General features: G+C 45.4%; 1 protein-coding gene across 1 annotated transcript in view; it reads left to right on the top strand.

The window, feature by feature from the left end:
• The window catches only part of MYO18B (myosin XVIIIB), a 289,839-nt gene that overhangs the window by 232,638 nt on the left and 34,192 nt on the right, over nt 1–23,009 (top strand). The window contains exon 39 of the mRNA XM_011934846.1: nt 17,965–18,095. Within this exon, the coding sequence (XP_011790236.1) occupies nt 17,965–18,095 (131 nt within the window). The remainder of the gene's footprint in view (nt 1–17,964; nt 18,096–23,009) is intronic.

Here is a 23,009-nt window from a genome sequence, read left to right as displayed (position 1 = left end):
TCCACTGTCTGTCCCAGGGCAGTGTCTGGCCTCCAGAGAGGGAATTGGGGGGAAGAAGGAGACTTTGGAGGCTGTGACCAAAGTGATCCCTGGCACTGGGAGAGAATCGAAGAGCCATGTCCCAGAGTTGGAGAAAAATGGGGGAGACCATTGGAATCAATGCCTGGCTTCCAAAGTGCTGGAAGACCTTGTGAGTCAAGCCCCTGGATCAGAAACAAAAGATGATCCTGAGTGCCTGGGAGGGCAGAATTGATGGGCCTGGCAAGAGTCAATGGGCCCCAGCTGCGAAGTGAATTTAATGAGGCTGTTCATCCAAGAGGCGTGCACAACCAGGCCATAACCTTGAGATGTGGAGGTAAAAGAAAGAGAGCACACCGCTTAGCAGTTGTTTTTCTTTCCTGCTGAGTCAATAAATGAATAAATGGACCATGAGCGGCCAAGTGGCTGATATAATTTCAGACTCCATCAAAAGGAAGATCGCAAAAGTGTATGGAGGTAGCTTCAACGTCTTTATGTTCTGCCGCGGTGAGCCCCAGCATCCTAATATAGTCTGAGAGGCATCTGAAAGGGGGGCAGAGGTCAGCCTGGAGATTAACATTTATTACATGTCTACTATGTGACAGGCACTGTGCAAAGTGCTTTCGATGCACCATCTAATTAAATCTGCACTTTCAACCTTATGAGCAAGGAAATATTTTTATCTCTATTTTACACATTTAACAAAAGAGGCTTACAAGAGTTGAAGTGATTTGCCCAAGGCCAGATAGCTAGGAAAGATTGACACCAACATATGTGATCACTCCAAAACATATGCTCTTAAGCACAATGTCTGCATTTCTCCAATATCACCTGTACACAGATCACCCGGGGATATTGTTAAGGTGCAGATTCCGACTCAGCAGGTCGGAGGCGGGGCCTGAGATTTGGCATTTCCAACCAGCAACCAGGTGATACTGATGCTCCTGGCCCAGACACCTCACTTGGAACAGCTGGTACTATATCATAGTTTCTCTTTATGCTGGAACCCCCAAAGTTATGAAAGGGGAGGTTTACATTTTTAAGATGAGGTCACACAGCAAACAGTGGTTTGTCCTGGATTCAGATTCACATTCGTCTGGCTCCAGAGTCCATTTCTTTCAAAAATAAAGTCTATTGCTTATCCGTATGCTTGTAGCTTGACCCTCAGCTGGGGGTGATTTTGTCCCCCCAGGGAACATTAGGAAATATCTGGAGATATTTTTGGCTGGCACAACTTGGGTGGGAGGTGCTGCTGATACCTAGTGGGTAGAGGCCAGAGATGGTGCTAAGCATTCTGAAATGTACAGCATAGCCCCGTCTAAACACCTACAAAGGATTATCTGCTCCCAAATATCCCTAATGCTGAGGTTGAGAAACCCTTCTTTCTCAAGACACTGCTCAGTGTCTTTTGGTCAGAAATAAAAATCCACCCAGAACTTCTCTCTTGAGGCCACTTCGTGTGCTTAGAGTTAGTGGATATTTCAACCAATTCCACTAAAAAATGGCCATGAATAAATAAGAGCTGTAACTACCAAAAAAAAGTCCATTATGCAATCAATAGGTGGAAATTTCCACTACTTTGAGATGAGGGCTTGATGTTTACAACTCTGTAATATCCTTGTGCCTCAGCAGATGGAAACCAATCAAGTCCAGAAATCATTGTCTTAATTTTAGTCATTAACATGCCTGGCCGCACACTGTATTGGCGTCTTTTGCTGTTTCTGTTGCATGCTCTGTTTTCTCTGATGGTAGCTTTTGCCTTCACCCCATTTCTGAGGGAGATAGCATTGACTCTGATCCAAGCCTGGGGGAAGCTAGGATCTGGCATTGATCACCAACACCAGTATCTCCATTCCATTCCTCCTTGATCAATTCTTGGAAGAACATATCTAATAATACATGACTATTGATGAGGCTTGATTTACCTGAGAGGGATTATTTCCCCCTTCTTACTCAAGCTCATTTAAGATGTTTCTTTGGCTTGTGAAAAATGCTGATGGGGGTTTCATTTGTTGTGAGGTGACGGGATATGCCTGAAAAGAGAAGTGGGTCTCTGAAGAATGAAGAAACAGTATGATAGATAATTATCTCCTATGCATTCAGCTCTTTACAGTTTACAAAGCATCTGAATATAACTTGGGCTGCAGGAGGCTCTGTATTGAAGATTGGTAAGGAAGTGTCATCTATTGTAGAGTTGAGGGGCTGACTCCAGGATGTACTCACTGGTGCCTGGGGAATCTGAACAGATGTGGGATCCATTTCTATGTCTTGCATTGGATGTGGTTCTCATTCTCACATCTGTGCTGTTTCTCCTTGGCTTTGCCTATCTGCATAGCTGTTGGCATACAGTCATTTTAATCTCCGGTGGCCTGGATGGCTTTATTCAAGGAGTGATCCGATTTTCCAACTCCTGTATTTGTATTTGTATTTGTATTTGTATTTGTATTGCTGTGTCTGCAACCCAAGTGGAGTCTCTCCTGGGACTGCTGTGAACATACGTGGATGCTACACCAGGTTAAGGCCTAATGCCCCCAGGGGGTTGTCACATTGGCAGTAGTGGTCGTCTCTCATTCTTGGGCATGGTCAGTGTGACTTATGACCTGACAGTGAGGAAGTGAGACATACGACGAGCATGTTTTTGTGGAGAGGAGACAGGAAGGACTTTGAGGCCCAGATTGGGGCATTAAAATAGTTTGGCTAGTAGAGTATAGGGCAGATGCCTGGGTGGAGAGAATTGGGGGCACAGGGAAGATGGGGTGAGGGTGAGAAAGCATCAAAACAGAGGAGACCTCCCAGGTTGGCATATTGCACAAGCTGTCACTCAATAGTTCTAAGAATAAGAAAGTGAACTGATGTTTATTAAGCACTTCTTATAGTCTGTGCAATGTGTCAAACACTTCCTCTCACCAGTGACTCTTCAGCTAGTCCTATAGCACAGCAATACTATTACTATTCCCACTTTGCAGATGAGAAAACTGAGGGTCAAGTGGGTGACAAGATTTGCTTGGGGTCACACTGCACATGGTGGAGCTGGGTTGCAAGCTTATGTCTGTGTGAATTGAAGGCCCATGTTGATAAGATCTGCTGCATACTGCCCAAGTCATGAATTTAGGGCAGGAAGAGTTTAAAGTTGAAGTATTTATGTGGTGACTTCTAAGTTCCGAGTACTACATGAGGTATTTGGGATATAAGGCTGAGTACAACCTTATCATAAGGAGATCAGTATAGTAGGGAATTAGACATTAGCAAATAATTACAATCTGATGGGGTATCTGTCTATCCTAGTGGCTTGTACAAATGCTGGGAGCATAGAAAGGAAAGCAACTAACTCTATCAGAGGGAACCAGAGAGCGCATCATACAGGAGGTGATTATGGAATGGGGTCTTGATGGATGAGTAGAAGTTCACTTGTCAGAGAAGGGATAAGGCAGAGGAGAGCATTCCAGATGGAGGAATGGTAGGTTCAAAGGCACAGAGGCATCCAAGAACATGGCATGTTCGGGAGCTTGGGAAAACTCTGGGAATTACTGATGTGGGGTGCAAGGTGTGGGCAGCAAAAAGAAAGGGGGAGTTGGGACAGAGACTGTGAAGGACTTGGTATGCTGAACAACAAAATTGGGACTGTGGAAACTGAGGAGACACTGAAAACTTTTCAGCAGAGGAGTGACATAATCAGGTTAAAGAGATTCCTCCTTGGAGGCTTTGTGGAATACAATCGGAGAGTGGGCTAGACTGATGAGAGGAACATCAGTTTAAAACCATGTGGATCCTGGCCAGTCATGGTGGCTCATGCTTGTAATCCCAGCACTATGGGAGGCCAAGGCAGGTGGATTACCTGAGGTCAGGAGTTTGAGACCAGCCCTGCCAACATGGCGAAACCTTGTCTGTACTGAAAATACAAAAATTAGCAGAGTGTGGTGGTGCACCCCTGTAGTCCCATCTACTTGGGAGGCTGAGGATTGCTTGAATCCAGGAGGCAGAGGTTGCATTGAGCTGAGATTGCGTCACTGCACTCCAGCCTGAGCAACAGAGCAAGACTTTGTCTCAAAAAAAAAAAAAAAGAACTATATGAATCCTTAGGAAATTATGATGAAGACTAAATTTATAAAAAGAGAATGGAGAGCAGAGGAAAGATGCAAGAGATTACATTGATGAGATACCTGAAGCCTAGAGAAGGGATCCAGGGTAAGCTATAAATTGTTCCCACGCTAAACTTCTTTGGAGACAAAATCCAGTGGCCACTTGAGAAGTTGCAAAGTCCATTTTCCCTATTTCTGCAATCACATGGGCTAGTGGGCTGAGAAGAAATATGAGCTGCATTTCCATTTAAATCGAAATAAGACATGTCAAAGGTGGCTTAGTAATTACCAGCTGGAACAATGGCAGTGTGATGTGGGAAGTGTAGTGTCAGTATATGCAGTGCAGATAATTTTTGCAGTCGAGACTTAATGATGTTGATATAATTATTCCCCCGTCAGGAAAATTGGGTGGCACAGATATGTCATATTTGTGTTTGAGCAGAAAAATGAAATGCCTTTTTTTATTTATTCAGAGAGCAGTTGGGTGGGTGACTCTGGGAAGTTGGGATTGGGGTGTTTAGAGTTTACTCCAGGTCAGGATGTCTGTTTGCATCTGGGGGTTTTATGAATCCCCTGCTCAGTTGTTATCAACTTTAAGAAGGTTGTTGGGGTCCCATGATGGCTCTTCTTTACCCCTTTCTGAGAATGCTACATCAGAAGTCACAGGCTGGAGAGGATTTTTAGGGCTGGCAAAGCTAGGAGCTCTGAATAGCAAGAGCTTTAAGGAACTTTAGAGAGATTTCTTTTTAAAATTTTTAGTTGCAAACCTTGCGACTGGAAAGCCCAAGATAGAGTTACGTACCTTGAAGCCTGATCCCCCCTCCCTTTCCCTTCCCCTTCTCCATCCCAATGCCCCAGGAGAGCTTTAGCCACATTCTCCATCCCTGTGTGATAGGGTCTTGAGGAGTCTGTGCCGTCCACTCCTCCCCACACATCAGGGACTCCACGAATCAAGTACAAAGCCCCTTCCTCACCACTGAAGCTCCAGTCCCTGGTACTATGGTTACTCAAGTGGCTGGAATGATTTCCAGGCAGAAATGACCCATCTAAAGTGGATGAAATGGAGAGAGGGGTGCACTTGTTAAGAGAGAGAGGACAGAGGTAGGAAACACCCAGGTTCTAGTTTTTTCTCTGCAGCCCCATGACTGTGCAGTCTGTACCAGGTGGCTTCCTGCTCTAAGCCTCTGTTTTGGCCCCTGGTGTCTGGCATGTGTGTCCACAGATGCTCATGGGATGTGTGAATGCACACAGCAGTGCAGCCGACTTAGACATTCTGCAGGCAAGCTCTTCATCATATACATTTTAAACAGCTCAAGTTGCCTAAATGTTAACTTTCCAGAAAGCTATGAAGACCCTCAGGCAACAGTTGAGGGCATTTTAAAACCATTGGGTTGAAAAATAAGAAAAGAAAGGAAAGACCAGAAGCAGGTGCCTGGAGCAGCGAGCCCTTCTGCCTCAAGATAAGGGAGAATCCTGGCAGGGAAAGCTGGATGGTGTACAGTTCCATAGAGTCCCCTACTTGGCTGCAGAGTCAACTCCATTCTGCCTTTAATATACAAGTGTTTTACCTGAGCGTGAGTCAAATAGATGTATCTATACACATATGCAGAAATGAACACAGGATGGAAATACACCAACATATTCATGAAAAGCAGTTCTCCCCGAATAATGGACTTAAGGATGATTTTCAAAGTTTTCTTTTGTCACTTTTTAAATGTTCTACCTTCTCTATAGTGAATGCTATTAGAAACAGAAAAGCAAAGCAATGGTGTTTAAAAGAGAAAGAAAAGATCACGTGGTGTTGTATTAGTTTTTAGGGCAGCTATAGCAAAGTGCCACCAACTGCATGGCTTAAGACAACAGAAAGATATTGTCCTGCAGTTCTGGAGGCTGGAAGTCCAAAAAACCAAGGTGTCAGCAGGGCCATGCTCTCTCCAAAGGCTCTAGGAAAGAAACTGTTCCATGCCTGTCTCCTGGTTTCTGGTGGTTAACTGGAAAATATTGATGTTCCTTGGCTTCTAGATACATCGCTCTAATCGTCAGTCTTTATGTGACATTCTCCCTGTGTCCTCCCATTCTCTTCCCTCTAAGTGTATCTCTGTGTCCAAGTTTCCCGTCCTTAGAAGGACACTGGTCATATTGGATTAGGACCCATCCAGATGACTTCATTTTGACTTGATTACCTCCGTAGAGACCTTATCTCTAAATACAGTTACATTCTGAAGTCCTGGGGATTAAGACTTCAACCTGTCTTTTCTAGGGGCGTGATTAAACTCATAAACAGATACGTTTCTCGAGATGAGAAGTTCTTCCTTTGTAGGTATGGGAGTCAATTGAGATGAGACACATGTGAAGATCTTTTGATGTTACTGTGACAGCCAGCCTCCCAGATGGTTCTCAGTGATCTGCGTTTCTAGCATTCACACCCCGGTGTTGTCACCTCCCATACTGCATCAGAGTTGGTCTGTGTGCCATATTGGTTACATCAATGGTAATAGGTCACCCCTTCTGAGACTAGGCTATAAAAGACATTTGGTGGCAGGAGGATCACTTGAGGCCAGGAAGTCAAGACCAGCTTGGACAACACAATGAGACCCCATCTCTACAAAAAAAAAAAAAAAAGAAAATTAGCCTGGTGTGATGGTGCATGCCTGTAGTCCCAGGTATTCAGGAGGCTGAGGCAGGAGGATCATGTGAGATCAGGAGTCTATGGCTGCAGTGAGCCATCATGGTGCCACAGCACTCTAGCCTGGGCAACAGAGTGAGACCCTGTGTCTAAAGAATGATAATAAAACTATATAATAAAAGACATTTGGCTTCTGCCTTGTTCCCTCGTGGATCACTTGCTGTGGGAAAACTGTCCACTGTGTCATGAGGACACTGAAACAGCTCAGCGGGTGTATTAGTCCGTTCTTGTGTTGCTATAATGAACTACCTGAGACTGGATAATTTATAAAGAAAAGAGGTTGAATTGGCTCATAGTTCTGAGGCTGTACAGGAAGCATGGCTAAGGAGGCCTCAGGAAACACAATCATGGCAGAAGTCGAAGGGGAAGCAGGCAGGCCCTACATGGCTTGAGCAGGAGGAAGAGAGAGAAGGGGGAGGTGCTACACACTTTTAAACAACCAGATCTTGTGAGAACTCATTCGCTATCATGAGAGCAGCAAGGGGAAAATCCACCCCCGTGATCCAGTCACCTCCCACCAGGCCAGCCCCTCCTCCAACACTGGGGATTACAATTCGACATGAGATTTGGGCAGGGGCACAAATCCAAACCACATCAGTGGGAGATCCATGAGGCAGAGAACTGAGCCTTCCTGCCAACAGCTAGTGAAGAAGTGAGGCCTCCAGCCAGTAGCCACATCAGTGAGCCTGCTTGGAAGCGCACCCTCCAGCTGCACAAGCCCTGGCTGGCATTTCGATAGATCCTGTCTTTATTCCCTATCGCTGCTGCAAAAAGCAGCCACTAACATAGTATCTTAAAACAACACAGATTTATTCTTTTAGAGTTCTAGAGATCAGATAGATGTCCAAGATGGGTCCAAAGGCATTAAAAATTAAGGTATCATCAGGATTGGTGCCTTCTGGAGGCCCCAGAGGATAGTCTGTTCCAGCCTCTTCTAGCTTCTAGAGTCTGCCAGCATTTATTGGCTCCTGGGTGCACCACTCCAATCCCTGCTTCCATCTCCACATTGCTGCTCTCTCCCCCACTGATCCCCTTGCCTCCATCTTCAAAGACCCTTGTGATTGATTATATTAGGGCCCACCTGGAGAATCCAGGATAATCTCCCTCTACCTCAAGATCCTTAACATAATCATATCTGCAAAATGCCTTTTGCCATATAAGGGAACATATTTACATGTTGCCGGATTAGATCATGGACATCTTTGGGAGGACTTTATTCATGCTGCCAAATACCTTGAACCAGAACCACCCAGATAAGCCACTGCTGAATTCTCAACCCACAGAAACCATGAAAGATAATACATGATATTGGATATTTCAAAACTCTAAGTGTTTGGGTAACCTAGTATACAGCAATACGTAACTAGTACAGAATAGGGATCTGTAATCCTGCACTTGATTCTGTAACCCTTGAAAATAATAATTCTGGTGGCTGAGCACAATGGTTCACACCTCTGATCCCAACAGTGGGAGGCAGAGATGGGAGGATTACTTGAGGGCCAGAGTTCAAGTTCAGTCAGGGCAACATAGTGAGACCCCATCTCAAAAAACAAAAAACAAAACACACACACACACACACAAAAAAACTTAAGTGGATGTGGTGATGTGCACCTGTGGTCCTAGCTACTGAGTAGGCTGAGGCAGGAGGATCATGAGAGCCCAGGAGTTTGAGGCTGCAGTGAGCTATGATCACACCACTGCACTCTAGCTTGGGTGACAGGGTGAAACTCTGTCTCTAAAATTAAAAAAAAAAAAAGAAAATCATAATTCTAGATGTCTTATAACTTTTTCCTCAAAATATGGACATGGAAAAGTGTGCAAATCACATAAGTGAACAGTCTGATGAATTTGTACGGACTGAAAACACTGTTGTCTGTCTTAAATAATGAAGCCTGGAATGATCCTGGATGCTTTAGAGCTCTGAACCAGTCATTGCCAGTTCACTTTCAGATCTACTCCTACCCCTTCTCTGCTCTGCTGTAGAATTACAGAAAATGACATTTCCTGATTTCCTTGACTTCTGGTAGGTTCTGCCAATGAAAGGCAGTGACGGACAACTGAAGGTCAAAAGGAAGGGAGAAGACAGGATATCTTTCTTTGACACTGCCTTGAGGCATCCATGGAAGCAGCAGTACCTCCTTTTAATCCAGATTTTTTTTTTTTTAGACGGAGTCTCGCTCTGTCAACCAGGCTGGAGTGCAGTGGCCGGATCTCAGCTCACTGCAAGCTCTGCCTCCCAGGTTTACGCCATTCTCCTGCCTCAGCCTCCCGAGTAGCTGGGACTACAGGCGCCGCCACCTCGCCCGGCTAGTTTTTTGTATTATTTTTAGTAGAGACGGAGTTTCACCGTGTTAGCCAGGATGGTCTCGATCTCCTGACCTCATGATCCACCCGTCTCGGCCTCCCAAAGTGCTGGGATTACAGGCTTGAGCCACCGCGCCCGGCCAAATCCAGATTTTATCAAGGACTCTCCTCCTTCCTCCATGAAGCCTGTTTCCTCTGGGCAACACTATTGAGGTCTTGCTTCCCAGTGGATGGCCCAACTCCTTGGCTTTTTTGTCCAGCCTTAAGTTGGCAGTGCCTTCCTGCTGTTGCTAATTTCTCCTGGCTTCTCAATTTTTCCATCACCTGGGTCACAAATTTTCTGTAGTAAATTCCCTTGGCTGAATGACCTAGAGTGGTTTCTGTTTTCCCAAAGCATTCTGTAAAATCCTTCCAGCTACAACAAAACAAGTAATAGGTTCTTAGACGTCATTTTCTGAAAAATGAAGTCATCCTCACTAAACACCAGCAGCCCTTGTATTTTCCGTGTCTTTACTTAGAAAGAAGGAAATAGGAACCTGTGGACCAAGTACGTGCTACTGATTTAGGTAGATGAGGTGTACACAATTTTACATTATTTCATGTGTTCCTTGTAACACCTTTTGTCAAGGAATAATATCATACTGCCATTTTAACAGATGAGGAACTGAAGGTGAGAAAGGATTAGTAACTTCGGTTTTCGCGTAGCTGCTTCAGGGTTCATCTTGTTCCAAAGCCAGTTCTGTTCCTGCTATTTGTGATGTCGTTAGCAGTTTGCATCTCTCCCTCTCCCCACCCGCCAGGGTCTCCCTGGAAGTGTGATTAGCTTCAGCTTCACTCGGATCCACAGAATACTCACCAATCTTTAAGGAGAAATAAACTTGCGAACCAACTAACTAATATAAATATCTTCTTTGAGGATATGAAAACCATTTCTAGGAGGATTGGGGTCATTTAAAAAGGTGGCAGAGGCTGAGTGCCGTGGCTCATGCCTATAATCCCAATGCTTTGGGAGGCCAAGGAGGGAGGACACTTGACACCAGGAGCTTGAGACCAACCTGGGGAACATAGCAGAACCCTGTTTCTGCAAATACTACTACTTCTACTACTACTACTACTACTACTAATAAAATATCTGGGCATGGTGGTGCACGCCTGTAGTCCCAGCTACTCAGGAGACTGAGGTTGGAAGGATCACTTGAGCCCAGGAGTTCAAGGTTACAGTGAGCTATGACTGCACCACTGCACTCTCCAGTCTGGGCGAGAGACTGAGACCCCCCCATCTCTTAAAAAAAAATGGTGTAGCAGAATAGAAAGTTCTGATCGATAGTGTCAGATGAAGCACACGATAGCACTGGAATGACACACTTGGCTTGGTGAGTTGAGAGAATGGATTCTAGTCCGTGATTGCTTGGGTCTCTGCTGTGATTGATCAAACATGCCTGCCATGTATGAAGAAAAGGACAGGAGGTATTGTTGGGTATTTGCTGACCCTTTAGAAATTATGAAGGCCCCAACTTTAATCTGTCACTTTCTAGCTGTATGAATTTGGTGCCTTTGATGGGTCTCTCTGTGTCTATTATCACATCATAAAAATAGAATAATACTGGGGTGGGTGGATCACTTGAGCCCATGAGTTAGAGACAAGCCTGGCCAACATGGTGAAACCCTGTCTCTACTAAAAGTACAAAAATTAGCCAGGTGTGAATGGCAGGTGCCTGTAATCCCAGCTACTTGTGGGGCTGAGGCAGGAGAATTGCTTGAACCTGGGAGGTGGCGGGTGCAGTGAGCTGAGATCATGCCACCGCACTCCAGCCTAGGTGACAGAGCAAGATTCCCTCTAGAAAAAAAAAAAAAATAATAATGTAACGAATCTTCAGGATAATTATGAGGAAAGAACCCTGTAGAGTGATGACCAACTTCTCCTCCGTCCTTATTCCTGCTGGAGACTGGGCATACATTTGGGTTTTCTTAGGGCCACTCCCACGCTTTCCTTTCCCAATGTGGAGCTTACCACCACCTGCTGATGCTTACTCTATTACCAATGTAGCCTTTGAGCTCTTGCTGGAACACAATTCACAGGGCATTATTATTATTATTATTATTATTATCATTATTATTATTATTATTATTCTGAGATGGAGTCTTGCTCTGTCACCCAGGCTGGAGTGCAGTGGCGCAATCTCGGCTCAATGCAACCTCCACCTCCCAGGTTCAAGCAATTCTCCTGCCTCAGCCTCCTGAGTAGCTGGGACTACAGGTGCGCACCACCACACTCGGCTAAATTTTTTGTATTTTTATTACAGCCAGGGTTTCACCATGTGGGTCAGGCTGGTTTCGAACTCCTGACCTCAAATGATCCACCCACCTCGGCCTCCCAAAGTGCTGGGATTAGAGGCATGAGCCACCCTGACTGGCCCACAGGGCTTTTATTCCCCCACTTCACAGCCTCCAGCCTCAGCCTCATTTCTCCCAGGCAAGTGACCCTCGGACAATTTGAAGGAAGCAATGGCAGTTCCTCGTAGCCTTTCTTTCTGGGAAAGATTCCCTCACCTGCAAAGACATGGGCATCATTGGATGACACAGGAACAATTAGAAGCAAAGCTGGAAAGAGCCATGGACTGCAGTCAGGAGACCTGAGCTTAGCTCTGGATCTTTCCTTGGTTGTGTGTCCCTAGGCAAAGGGGTTAACCTCTCTGAGCCTCAGCCTGCTCATCTGTAAAATGGACATGACAAGGTGGTGAAGATTACCTCTCAGCACGGAGCAGGTGGATGAGGAGATTGTTCACTGTAGCATCAGAGAGGAATAAAGTATATATTTTTAACTTGCCTACAATAAAGATAATTCTTACTCTTTACAGAAAATCTTGAGGAGTGCTAAAAGGAATGTAAAAATTGCCTGATATCTTACCACACAGAGATAATAGCCATTGCTACCACTTTGTTGCAATAATCTCAGTTCACTTTTTATGTTTCTATAGTACTTGACTCTGGGGGTTTCAATAAAGATTAAATGAGAAAATATTTTGAACATTTAGCAGAGTGCCTGTGTATGCAAGAAATATACATAAACATATTCACATATTAATTAGTTTAACACATATTTACTATGTTTGAGGTTTGTTAAACATTTAAGTATATGAAAATACTTGATTATTTTCATCAAGTTTCAGAATATACCCTGATCTATAGGATAAAGTACATGTTACAGGCAAAATTCAACTCCATTTGATTTTCAAGTTGAAGCCAGAAAGGATTGCTGATGGCTAATTCTAATCAGTAACCAGATTCTAATAAATACATCCTTAATATTTGTTAGGTAAGCTATGTGCCAGATGCTGGAAATATTTGAGTGTGTATCTACACATGTACATATTGTGCACACACGTTCACATATGTGCATGTTTATATATATAATAGCATATGTGTGTGTAATTCTTTTCAGCGCCAGGCTCTGTAACATTTTCTGCTTGTCTTTACCAAATTAGAAGAAAGCAACAAGATAGGTTTTCATCAAGTTTCAAAAGTGTTTTGAGATAGTCTGATCTATAGTGTAAATTGTGTGGCACAGGTGAAATTAACTTTGGGGGGCCTTGGGAGGCACCTCAGAAGGTTTGAGAGGCAGCCTCTAGAGCTGCAGAAATTAACGAATGAGAGTCTTGTCCATTTACAGAGAGGAGAGGGTCCTCTGAAGATTGAGATGCTCTGGGCAGAGAAAATAAACAACAAACAGCAGTTTTAAATATTAGCCTCTAATTGAACATCACAAGAGGAGATGACTTTAATTGCAGCCATTAATTATCACATGAACTGCTTCTCACATGGGCAACTCTTTGATCTGCTCCAGAGGGAGTAGCCTGGGGGTTTAACAAGAAATGATAGTTCTCTCAAGTGATGCTGGGGAGGTCAACAAGTATGCATGTTATCTACATAGTATATGTTATTGTACTGATCTCTGTGTACACGATATATATATCCTCCATATATTATGTATGTATCGTGTATATTATGCATGCATTAGTTAGAATGTATAATACCTCTTTCCTTCCCTAATTCACCACTAATAGTCATACAATAGCACCATTCATTTCATCCCCAAACATGTATTGAGTGCCTTCTGTGTTCCAGACACCGGTAATACAGATAGAGATTAGATCCCTGTAAGAACGTAAGCTCTGTGGAAGTGAGGACTTTATTTGTATTGCCAGTGCCTAATCAGTGCTGCACCTTGTAGGTGCTCAACAAATGTTTATTAAATGTATGTATGTATGAATGAATAATACATGAATATATAATATATCCCAGGAGGTATGCATGCTGTGTGTCTACAGTGTGTACACCATTATATTGTAGTTTTAGATTACCCAGGAATGTGCTGTATATCTTAAAGGATTTCTGCTGTCTATGCATCTATCTAAATAATTTTGTATCCTAATTATTCCCCACCTTCCAATTTCTCTCCATGCTTCAAATCTCTAAAGAGAGCTAATAACAGAGAGGACCAAGCTCACACCCAACCTCAGAACGCAACCCCATTTTCATGAAGCAGCCCTGAGCCAAGCCCAAGCGAGCGTGATTGTCAGATGCTGTCGTTGCCTCCTGCCCACTTCCTGTTGCATGAGAGGGGCACTGACTCACTTCCCCTTCTGCTTGTGCATCCCTTCCGTGTCTCCGGAGGGGTCTCTGGCTGGCGCCTTGTTTTATCTGCCCCAGGAAGACCGTTTGGGGCACTGCACTTGTTTAGCCTAATGAAATGGTCTCTGCAATCAGCAGGCTCCTTTTGGTTTTTGTGTTGAAGCAGGAAGGATTTGCTGATTGCTGATTACACCAACACTAAATTTCTCCAAGCTTTCTCCTCGGGGTGCACCCACTGAGTCTGATGCTTCCCTAGCAGACGGAGGAGGGGATGCAGAGGGTGGCAAGGGGGCAACGGTGGAGGGTGGAAGGTAGTGGCAGGTCCCCAAACCCTGTTCTTGGTCCACATACTCTGGCCTAACTAATTATGGCTTTCTGGTTCTCACCAGAAAGATCTTGCTGTGTCTAAGCCAACTCACCTTCTATGCAGCCCTTGTTTTTTTCATGTCTTTTCTCTGCAGGATAGTGAAAAATCTTCAGAGCCAGAGTCCTGCATTCCAATGCTTTTGTTTGCTTTGTGACTTTGGCAAATCTCCTCAGTGAACTGGGGATGACACTGTTCTTCCTGATGCTTCTTCTCCTATGAGAATTAAAGGATAGCTATGCCACTGTTGGTCAGGTTTCCACTCTGTCAAGCTCATTTACCCCTCACAAGAGCCCTGTGAGGGAGGGTCTGCTACTGGCTCCATTTCCCCAGTGAGACAACTGAGGGTCAGAGAGGTTAAGTAACTTGCTGGAAGTCACACAGCCAGTGAGCAGCAGAGTTGGGATTTGAACCCCGGCAGCTCGGCTCCAGAGCCTACTTTCACTTTTATGATATTGTGGATTTGACTCATTTTAGACTCCTATTTCTTCTGCCCACTTGCTTAGTCCCAGCCCAGGCCCACCCATCCCTGAAACACAGTGCCTCCTTCTGTCTGTCTCCTCTACCCTCCAGGAAGCTCCCTGAGGATGTGGACTGTACAGCTTGCTGCTCCTGCATGACACTGACACGGGCAAGATTCAGCTAAGCAAAACGAGGAAGGGGCGTCTGTACCCTTTTCTCGTATCTCAGCACATGTGACCTAAAGGGTTCCCACTTAAGAACCCAAGACCTGGATGCACATCTCAGCTTTGTGGTCTCCCAGCGGCGTGATCTCAGACAGATCATTTGGTTAGACATTCATTGAACCAATGCTTATAGGATTCACTGTACTTAACACATAACACACAATGGCCCAGACGTGTGGACGTGGGATAGAATCTTAGACAGCAATACAGATTTTTCTGCCTCTGTGTCTTACAAAGACACAGGTGCCATATCTGGGAGAAAGTGGCTAATGCCCAGTGACACCATCGTCCTGGCCCATTAGAAAAGAGTGGAGCCGGCCAGGTGCGGTGGTTCATGCCTGTAAGCCCAGCACTTTGGGAGGCTGAGGCGGGTGGATCATGAGGTCAGGAGATTGAGACCATCCTGGCTAACACGGTGAAACCCTGTCTCTACTAAAAATACAAAAAAATAAAAATAAAAATAAGCCAGGCGTGGTGGCAAGCAGCTGTAGTCCCAGCTACTTGGGAGGCTGAGGCAGGAGAATGGTGTGAACCTGGGAGGCAGAGCTTGCAGTGAGCCAAAATTGTGCCACTGCCCTCCAGCCTGGGACGCAGAGCAAGACTCCGTCTCAAAAAAAAAAGGAAAAGAGTGGAGCCTGGGCAGATGCTTCCAGAAGCTGCCGGGATTTTGCACCTAGCCATTTTCTAGGTGCGTTTATGTGCTGACATGCTGATGTCCTGGGGTGAACACTCCCTCCTTCACAGTCCCTCAGTGTCCTTTATTTCCTCTGATAACCTGGAGGCCCCAACCTCGGGTTGTCTCTCACCTTGTCAAGGCTGAGATGGGGATTTCACAGTTGGTGGCTTCAATCAACTGGGATGGACTGGCAGCCCCTTCTCATGCCACCACCGTGGCATCCTTCCTGCCACCCCTTCTCCCTCTCATCAGCTCAGCCTGGCCCTTAGGCTTACTCAGTCTTTGCCTGCTGCCTCTCTCTCTTTAAAATCAGAGAACATTGGAAAGGCACAGACATACAATAATGTGAATGGGCAAGCCGATCTGCAGAGAGCTGTGTGTCCCTGCAGTGGTCCTCGCTGACTTCTTTTAGAGAATGCAATCAGAGCCGCAGAAAGAGCACTGGACTTGGAGCCGCCAAGTCCAGGATTCAGATCCCAGCTCCGCGCCTTTCCTGAGTGACCTCGCTGAGTGACCTTGATGGCTTTAAATTCCTCATCTGCAAAATAAAGAAAAACGAGGCCGGGTGCGGTGGTTTATGCCTATAATTCCAGCACTTTGGGAGGACAAGGTGGGCGGATCACTAGAGGTCAGGAGTTCAAGACCAGCCTGGCCAACATGGCGAAACCCCATCTCTGTTTAAAAATATATATATAAATTAGCTGGACGTGGTGGTGGATGCCTGTAATCCCATCTACTTGGGAGGCTGAGGCAGGAGAATTACTTGGACCCGGGAGGTGGAGGTTGCAGTGAACTGAGATCACGCCACTGCACTCCAGCCTGTGCAACAGAGCAAGACTGTGTCTCAAAAAAGAAAAAGAAAAAAAAAAGAGAGAGAAAGAGAGAGAAAGAGAAAAATGACTCTAGGCTAAGAGAGGGGCTGTGAGCCATTCATTTTCACTCACCTACTCAGTTCCATGGGGAGCTGGGAATTGCACTTTGACCCCACATCCTCAAATTTCTTCCCTCCCACTGTCCTCAGTTGGTATGTGTGTTCCTTTATACAGCAGTCCAAAAATAAACTGTACATAATTAGAGCCTCTTACAAGAAAAATCCCATCTATAACCCCGCTTCGCCCCATCCATAAATATTCTCAATTCTCTGTGTTATTTGCATAGATTTGGGCATGATACTGTTTGGATCTATTCTGTTTGCTTCATGTTATTTCACAGAAGCACTCCGTGCTGCCACAATTCTTATTTCTAATGTTAATGTCTGCCTAAGAGCCTCAAAGTGACACACTGTGATTTCTCTAACCATTCCCAATTGCTGGGTGATGAGGCAGATCCTAGCCTCTCCTTGTCGTCGGTAGCACCGCTGCAAACATCCTCGGGTGTAGAGCTGTGTTCTGCCTCTTGATTTATTCCCCATAAGATGAATTACCAGGAGGTTAGATTCTGGTTCTCACCCAGGGTTTCAGACTCAGCACCGTGGACATTCAGGCCAGATAATTCTTTGTGGGATTGTCCTGTGCCTCATAGGATGGTGAACAGCATCTCTGGCCTCTACCCACCAGATGCCAGCAGCACTTCCCCAAGTTGTGACTGCCAGAAATGTCTCCAGACATGGCCAAATGTCCCCTGGGGGGCAAACTAACTGTCAGGTGACAATCATTGTATGTTAAAGGGTAGCAATGAGTAGGTTACACATTAAAGTCAGAGATTTTCCCAAGAGTCCGGATAAAATCCGATTAGAAAGGTACCAGAAAGTGCTGAGCACTAAGATGAACCCTGAGAGGGGAGTCAGAGGCACTGAGCTAGAGTTCCAGCTCCGCCATGAAGTCTTTACTTCTTAAGGCCTCAGTTCCTCATCTGTGAAATGGGAACAAGAATAGAGACTCACCTGCTGGGCCTGTGAGGCACGAATGAGATCCTGTCTGCAAAACACTCAGCACAGCTCTAGCCACGGAAAGAGCTCCATAAATGCCCATTGTGCTTGCCTGTTCTAGAGGGAGCCCAGCTAGGTTTTTTATCTTTGCTTTTGCTGCTGTGAGGACAGCAAGGTGGGGGTGTCTAGAGGACGTACTTGAAAGAAAACCATCTTTGTTATACTCTCCCCATGACCTCCTGCACTAGACTTATCCCTGGGGCTCAGCTTCCTAAACCAGACTCCATGACCCTTCTTGGTTTTTACATTTACTCATCCATCCGAGATGGGCTGAATATCCGCTGCACATGGTGGTGCAGATTCAGAGCATGGCCCTGGGGTCAGATGCACCGGGAGCAGCACTCCCTGCACAGGTGAGCAAGCTCTGTGTGCCATGCCCTGGAGTATCTATTCCCTCCTCTATGAACCGTGGAACACCTGGTTGAGGATCCCATAAACCTGTCCACAAAGAGAGCCTCTCGTGGAGAACCTACCACTTAATAGTGCTCAGTGAACGCTAGGCTCAGCCTGGGGCGTGTCTCTTCCCCAGTGCATGCATGGGTGGTGCCTTTCTTGTCCAAGGCCAACGTGTGTTTGCATCCTCTGTCCCCAGGAGAAGTATGTGGAGGAACTTGGGGCAGTGAGGCAGACCCTCCAGACAGACCTGGAGACGTCCATTCGGCGGATTGCTGACCTGCAGGCAGCCTTGGAAGAAGTGGCATCCAGTGATAGTGATACTGAGAGGTAACTTGCTGGGGGCTGGGCGGGGCTGGGCGCAGCAGATGGACGGCATCCTGGGGAGCTCTTTGCCCTTTAGCCGGGCTGGGGCCACGTTCACTGGGAAACCCAAAGATGTTCTGGGGCTGGAGGCATCAATGGCTTACTTGGGTGAGGAGAGACTATATGTTGCCCTGCTGGTATTAACCTCTCCTTGCTGTTGCTAAAACCTCTCAGTCTGTCTCAGCAAGCCTTTGGTGAGGCAATGTGACTGGAATAAGGACTAGTGTATGGTCTTCTGCAAGTTCCATGTCCAATCTTGGCCTAATTCCCTCATCTGTAAAATGGGCATAATAATATTAGGATGAACCACATGCAGTTGCCAAGATGGGACTATTTTTGACCTACAGACTGGAAGTTTCATATATTCAATCTACTGCCTATTTCATAGGGCTGTTGTTGAGAGTTAATTGAGTTCACAGATGAACATGACAGGTATGTAAGTGCTATATAAGTGGAAGCTATGTTTGTACAGAATAATGGACATTGTTTTACAAGGGCAATGGTTGCTTCAAGGATGCAAGGTTGGGCTGGTGATTAGCGAGACCACCCAAGTTCAGTGGCAGGGCTTCTTGCCTTTCTCGGAAGATGGGCTACTTCTTACCATCTCTGCTTGAGTCTCAAGCTACTGCAGGCCACAGGTGGACCGCTCAGCTGGAAAGAGTTTGAGGTATCCCAGCTGGACACATGGGTCCAGGCTGTCCAACTTCTGTAGCGTTCTGTTCTCAGGAGCTACCTTTGTACCCTGGAGAACCTTTGCTTCTCCAGGAACCACAGCTGCCTGTCTTGCCACACATCCCTGCCCCCATTCTAGCCTCTGTGGCAAAGTCTGGTAGCAGAGAAGACACTTTCCTTACGTAGCTTTCCAATAAAGAATCTCCAGAGGTGGTTCCCTCCTGCGGCCTGCAAGCTGCCCCTGTACACACCTGAACAGGCCACATTAAAAGCCAGTTTTTCTTGGTCTTCCTCTCTGTGAAGGCTGTTTTTTTCTGCAGCCAGAACAGTCAATTATCAGTCTTTGGAATGCATCCCTCTCTGTTTCCATATGAGCACCCTGACTGCAGAGAAGTTCAAGGTCACACAGCAAATTAGCTTCATACACTGAGCTAGAACTCAGGTCTGCTGAACTTCCTACCCAGACCTTTGCCACTCATACCCCTCTTAAGGGGTGGAGGCAGGGGCAGCTGTGACCTTTGGGACATGTGGGTGCAAGGCAGGCAAGGGAAGCAGAGAAGGTTACAAATCAGCTCTGGTTTAGCCAGCAGGAAGAACCAGGCATCTATATTGTCTATATTAGAGCTGACTATGAATAGTCAAGGAAAAACCTGGAAGAAATACACCAACATTGTAACACTGAGGAAAGGCGTTACGGGTGACAATTTTTTTTTCTTCAAGTTTATTTATATTTTCTGAAATCTGTGCAATGAACATGCGCACACATCTCTAGCTCTACTAGTACTGTCTTTAGGAGATTTTGCTCAAATAAGTTATGTACTCCATACACCTAATTTTAGAATGCGCATAACCTCCTCCCTTAATGCAATCCTGGGCTGGTCATAGCTGCTGAGGGATTTGTAACCTCAGACTCTCCAGTAAAGATATCTGCACTCAGCAGGAGGAAGACGGAGAGCCACTGGACTCTAAAACTCCATGTTCTTGGCCAGGCGTGGTGGCCCATACCTGTAATCCCAGCACTTTGGGAGGCTGAGGCAGGAGGATCACTTGAGACCAGGAATTCAAGACCAGCCTGGGAAACATAAGGAGTCTCCATCTCTACAAAAACTCCTTTTTAAAAATTAGCCAGATATGGTGGCACCTGTAGTCCCAGCTACTCAGGAGGCTGAGGTAGGAGGATGACTTCAACCCAGGAGTTTGAGGCTGCAGTGAGCTGTGATCTGTGATTGTGCCACTGCACTCCAGTCTGGGTGACAGAGCAAGACCCTGTCTCAGAAAATAAATAAGTAAATAAAACTTCATGTTTTGCCTCTAAATAAAAGACTTCATCTTAAAAAAATTCTTTAATTTGTGCAAAAGTGGCTTCTATGCACATTCCAAATATTCCCGCCATTTCCTGCTAATTGGCACAGCTGCCAAACTGCTGGTAAAAGGGCAAATCCTGATGCTGTAGCTGCTTTCCAGCTCATGATTGCATTTAGGATCCCACCTCCACTGCCCCCTCCGCCTCCTGTTTTATTAGTGTCATGGCAGAACTTACTGTAATTACAAACTCCTTTTGTCAATATTACTTGTTTGATGCTTGGGCTGTCTTCTCCATTCATAGAAACAATAGAGCTTTTGCATGAATTACAGCAGGAATGAATGGCTGTAGTTACTACCATCTTTGGTCAATGAGCAAAATGTTTAAATTATTTTCACTTGCATAGAAAATACTGCTTTTCTAGTAAACAATAAAAATTAAGTAAACATAACAGCCTTGGAAGGAGGTGGAGGATCCATGCTTGAAGGGTGGGTGACAGGCTGGAAGAAGGTACAACAAGAAGCAAGGGACAGTGTCCATCAACAGATAAATGAATAAAGAAAATGTGATGCTTATCCACAATGGAGTACTATTCAGCCATAAAAAAGAATGAGATTCAGTCATTTGCGGCAATGTGAATGGAACTGGAAGTCATTATGTTAAGTGAAATAAGCCAGACACAGAAAGAGAAACATTGCCAGTATACTGCAGTATATCCCACAAGCATGTTCTCACTTACTTGTGGGATATAAAAATCAAAACAATTTAACCCATGGGAATAGACAGTAGGAGGTGGGATGGCTAATGGGTACAAAAATGTAGTTAGAATGAATGAATGAGACCTGGTATTTAATAGCACAACAGGATGACTGTGGTCAATAATCATTTCATTGTACATTAAAAAATAACTAAAGGAGTATAACTGAATTGTTTGTAACACAAAGGATAATTGCTTGAGGGGATGGATACCCCATTTTCCATGATGTGGTTATTACGTATTGCGTGCCGGTATAAAAACATCTCATGTACCCCATAAATATATATACCTACTATGTACCCCCAAACATTAAGAAATAAAAACATCATAAAATGAAAAGGAAAAGAAGAAGCAAGGGACAGACATCTCACTGGGGGAATGAGGTCCTGGTGGTGAGGTCACAGAAGGTTGCAGACATTACTCCAGTCTTGGCATGGCGGGGAATCCCCTCTGGCTTTAAAGGGACCCTGCTGTCACCCTCATCCTAATAAGAGACGCCTTTATCTGTCTCCTCTGTTCTGATCTACCCTTTCTGAGCTCCATGCCCTGGGCGCCCAGGAATCCAATCTGAATTCCTTCTGTCTCACTTTTCACGATCTTCTGTCTCTAGGAGCTTAAATCTTCCTCCCTGCTGGGCTTCTGATATTTTTTCCTTGACTGGATCTCTAGTTTCCATATAACACCTGCCTCATAGCTGGAAGGGACATCACCCGCTTTTCAGAGTTGCCGTGAGGTGTGAATTGACTACAGAATGCCAGGTGTAAAAAATGCATCTTGTGCCTGTACCCGAAAAAGCCCCGCGCAACGTGCAGGATTATTACAATTGGAAGTCAAGGAAGAATTTGAGAGGGAATAGGCTTTGCACGTCAACAAGTTTGATTGCCAATTAAATCTAATAGTTAATTTCTGCATGACCTTGGACAAGTTATTCAACCTCTCTGAGCCTCCGTCTCTTTGAGTCTAAGATGGGTTAATAATAAGAATCAAGTGAAAAAGTATGACTTCCTAGCACAGTACCTTGTGCATAGTAGGGGCTCAATGAGAATCATCAATTGCATTCATTCATTCATTTGATAAATTCTTACTGAGCACCTACTGCACGCAAGATGCTGTGTTAAGTGCTTGTTTTATTACACTTGCTTCTCGTTATCGTTATTCTCTCTCTTACAGATGAAGAGAGGTTGAATAACTTGCCTGAAGTCAGGCAGAAATGAACGTTTGGAACTGTGTCTAAAGCCCAGGTTGGTTGAATTGCCAAGGAATAGAGAGGGAGAAGAGCCTAGGGGTGGTCCTGCTTTTATCAAACCTGCATTCTGATGGTGGAGTGTGTGCATGTGTGTGTGTGTATATGTGTGTATGTATCCAAAAATAAAGTGCACAGACTGATAAATAAAACACTAGAATACAATTGGAGTTACGAGGGCAGAGAACGTGGTGCTGTGATGAAGAGCAGGATAGGCAGATATAGCCTCCCAGAGAGGAAGGGGTTGGAATTAAGACTTGAATGAGAAGAAGGGGCCAGCCATGGGAAGGCCTGGAGAAAATGAGTAAGGGCAGATCAAGGCATGTTCTAGGAAGTGAAAGAAGACCAGTGTCCACCAGGAAGGTAGATGAGGGAGCAGCAGCCCTCTCGTTCCCCTTTTCTCTTTCTCCATCCCGCCTTCCTCTTTCCCTTTCTCCTACCTTTCTTCTCCTCTGAAGATGACCCATAGAAACCCACTGATACCTTCAGTTTCTTAAAATGCCCCAGTGCCCCAGGCAGGATCGGCCACATCATTTGTAGGGTTCAGTGTGAAGTGAAAGTGTGGGGCTTGCCAGGCGTGGTGGCTCATGCCTGTAATCCCAGCACTTCGGGAGGCCAAGGTGGGTGGATCACTTGAGGTCAGGAGTTCGAGACCAGCCTGGCCAGACATGGCAAAACCCTGTCTCTACCAAAAATACAAAAATTAGCCAGGCGTGGTGGTGCACGCCTGTAGTTCCAGGGCCTCAAGAAGTGGAGGCAGGAGGATGGCTTAAACGAGGGAGGCAGAGGTTGCAGTGAGCTGAGATGGCGCCAGTATACTGCAGCCTGGGCAACAGAATGAAACTCTGTCAAAAAGAAAGAAGGAAGGAAGGGAGGGAGGGAGGGAAAGGAAAGAAGGAAGGA

This window comes from Colobus angolensis, unplaced genomic scaffold, assembly GCF_000951035.1.
Source record: "Colobus angolensis palliatus isolate OR3802 unplaced genomic scaffold, Cang.pa_1.0 Scaffold139, whole genome shotgun sequence".
Lineage (NCBI taxonomy): Eukaryota > Metazoa > Chordata > Mammalia > Primates > Cercopithecidae > Colobus > Colobus angolensis.
This window is presented reverse-complemented; position numbering and strand designations above follow the sequence as displayed.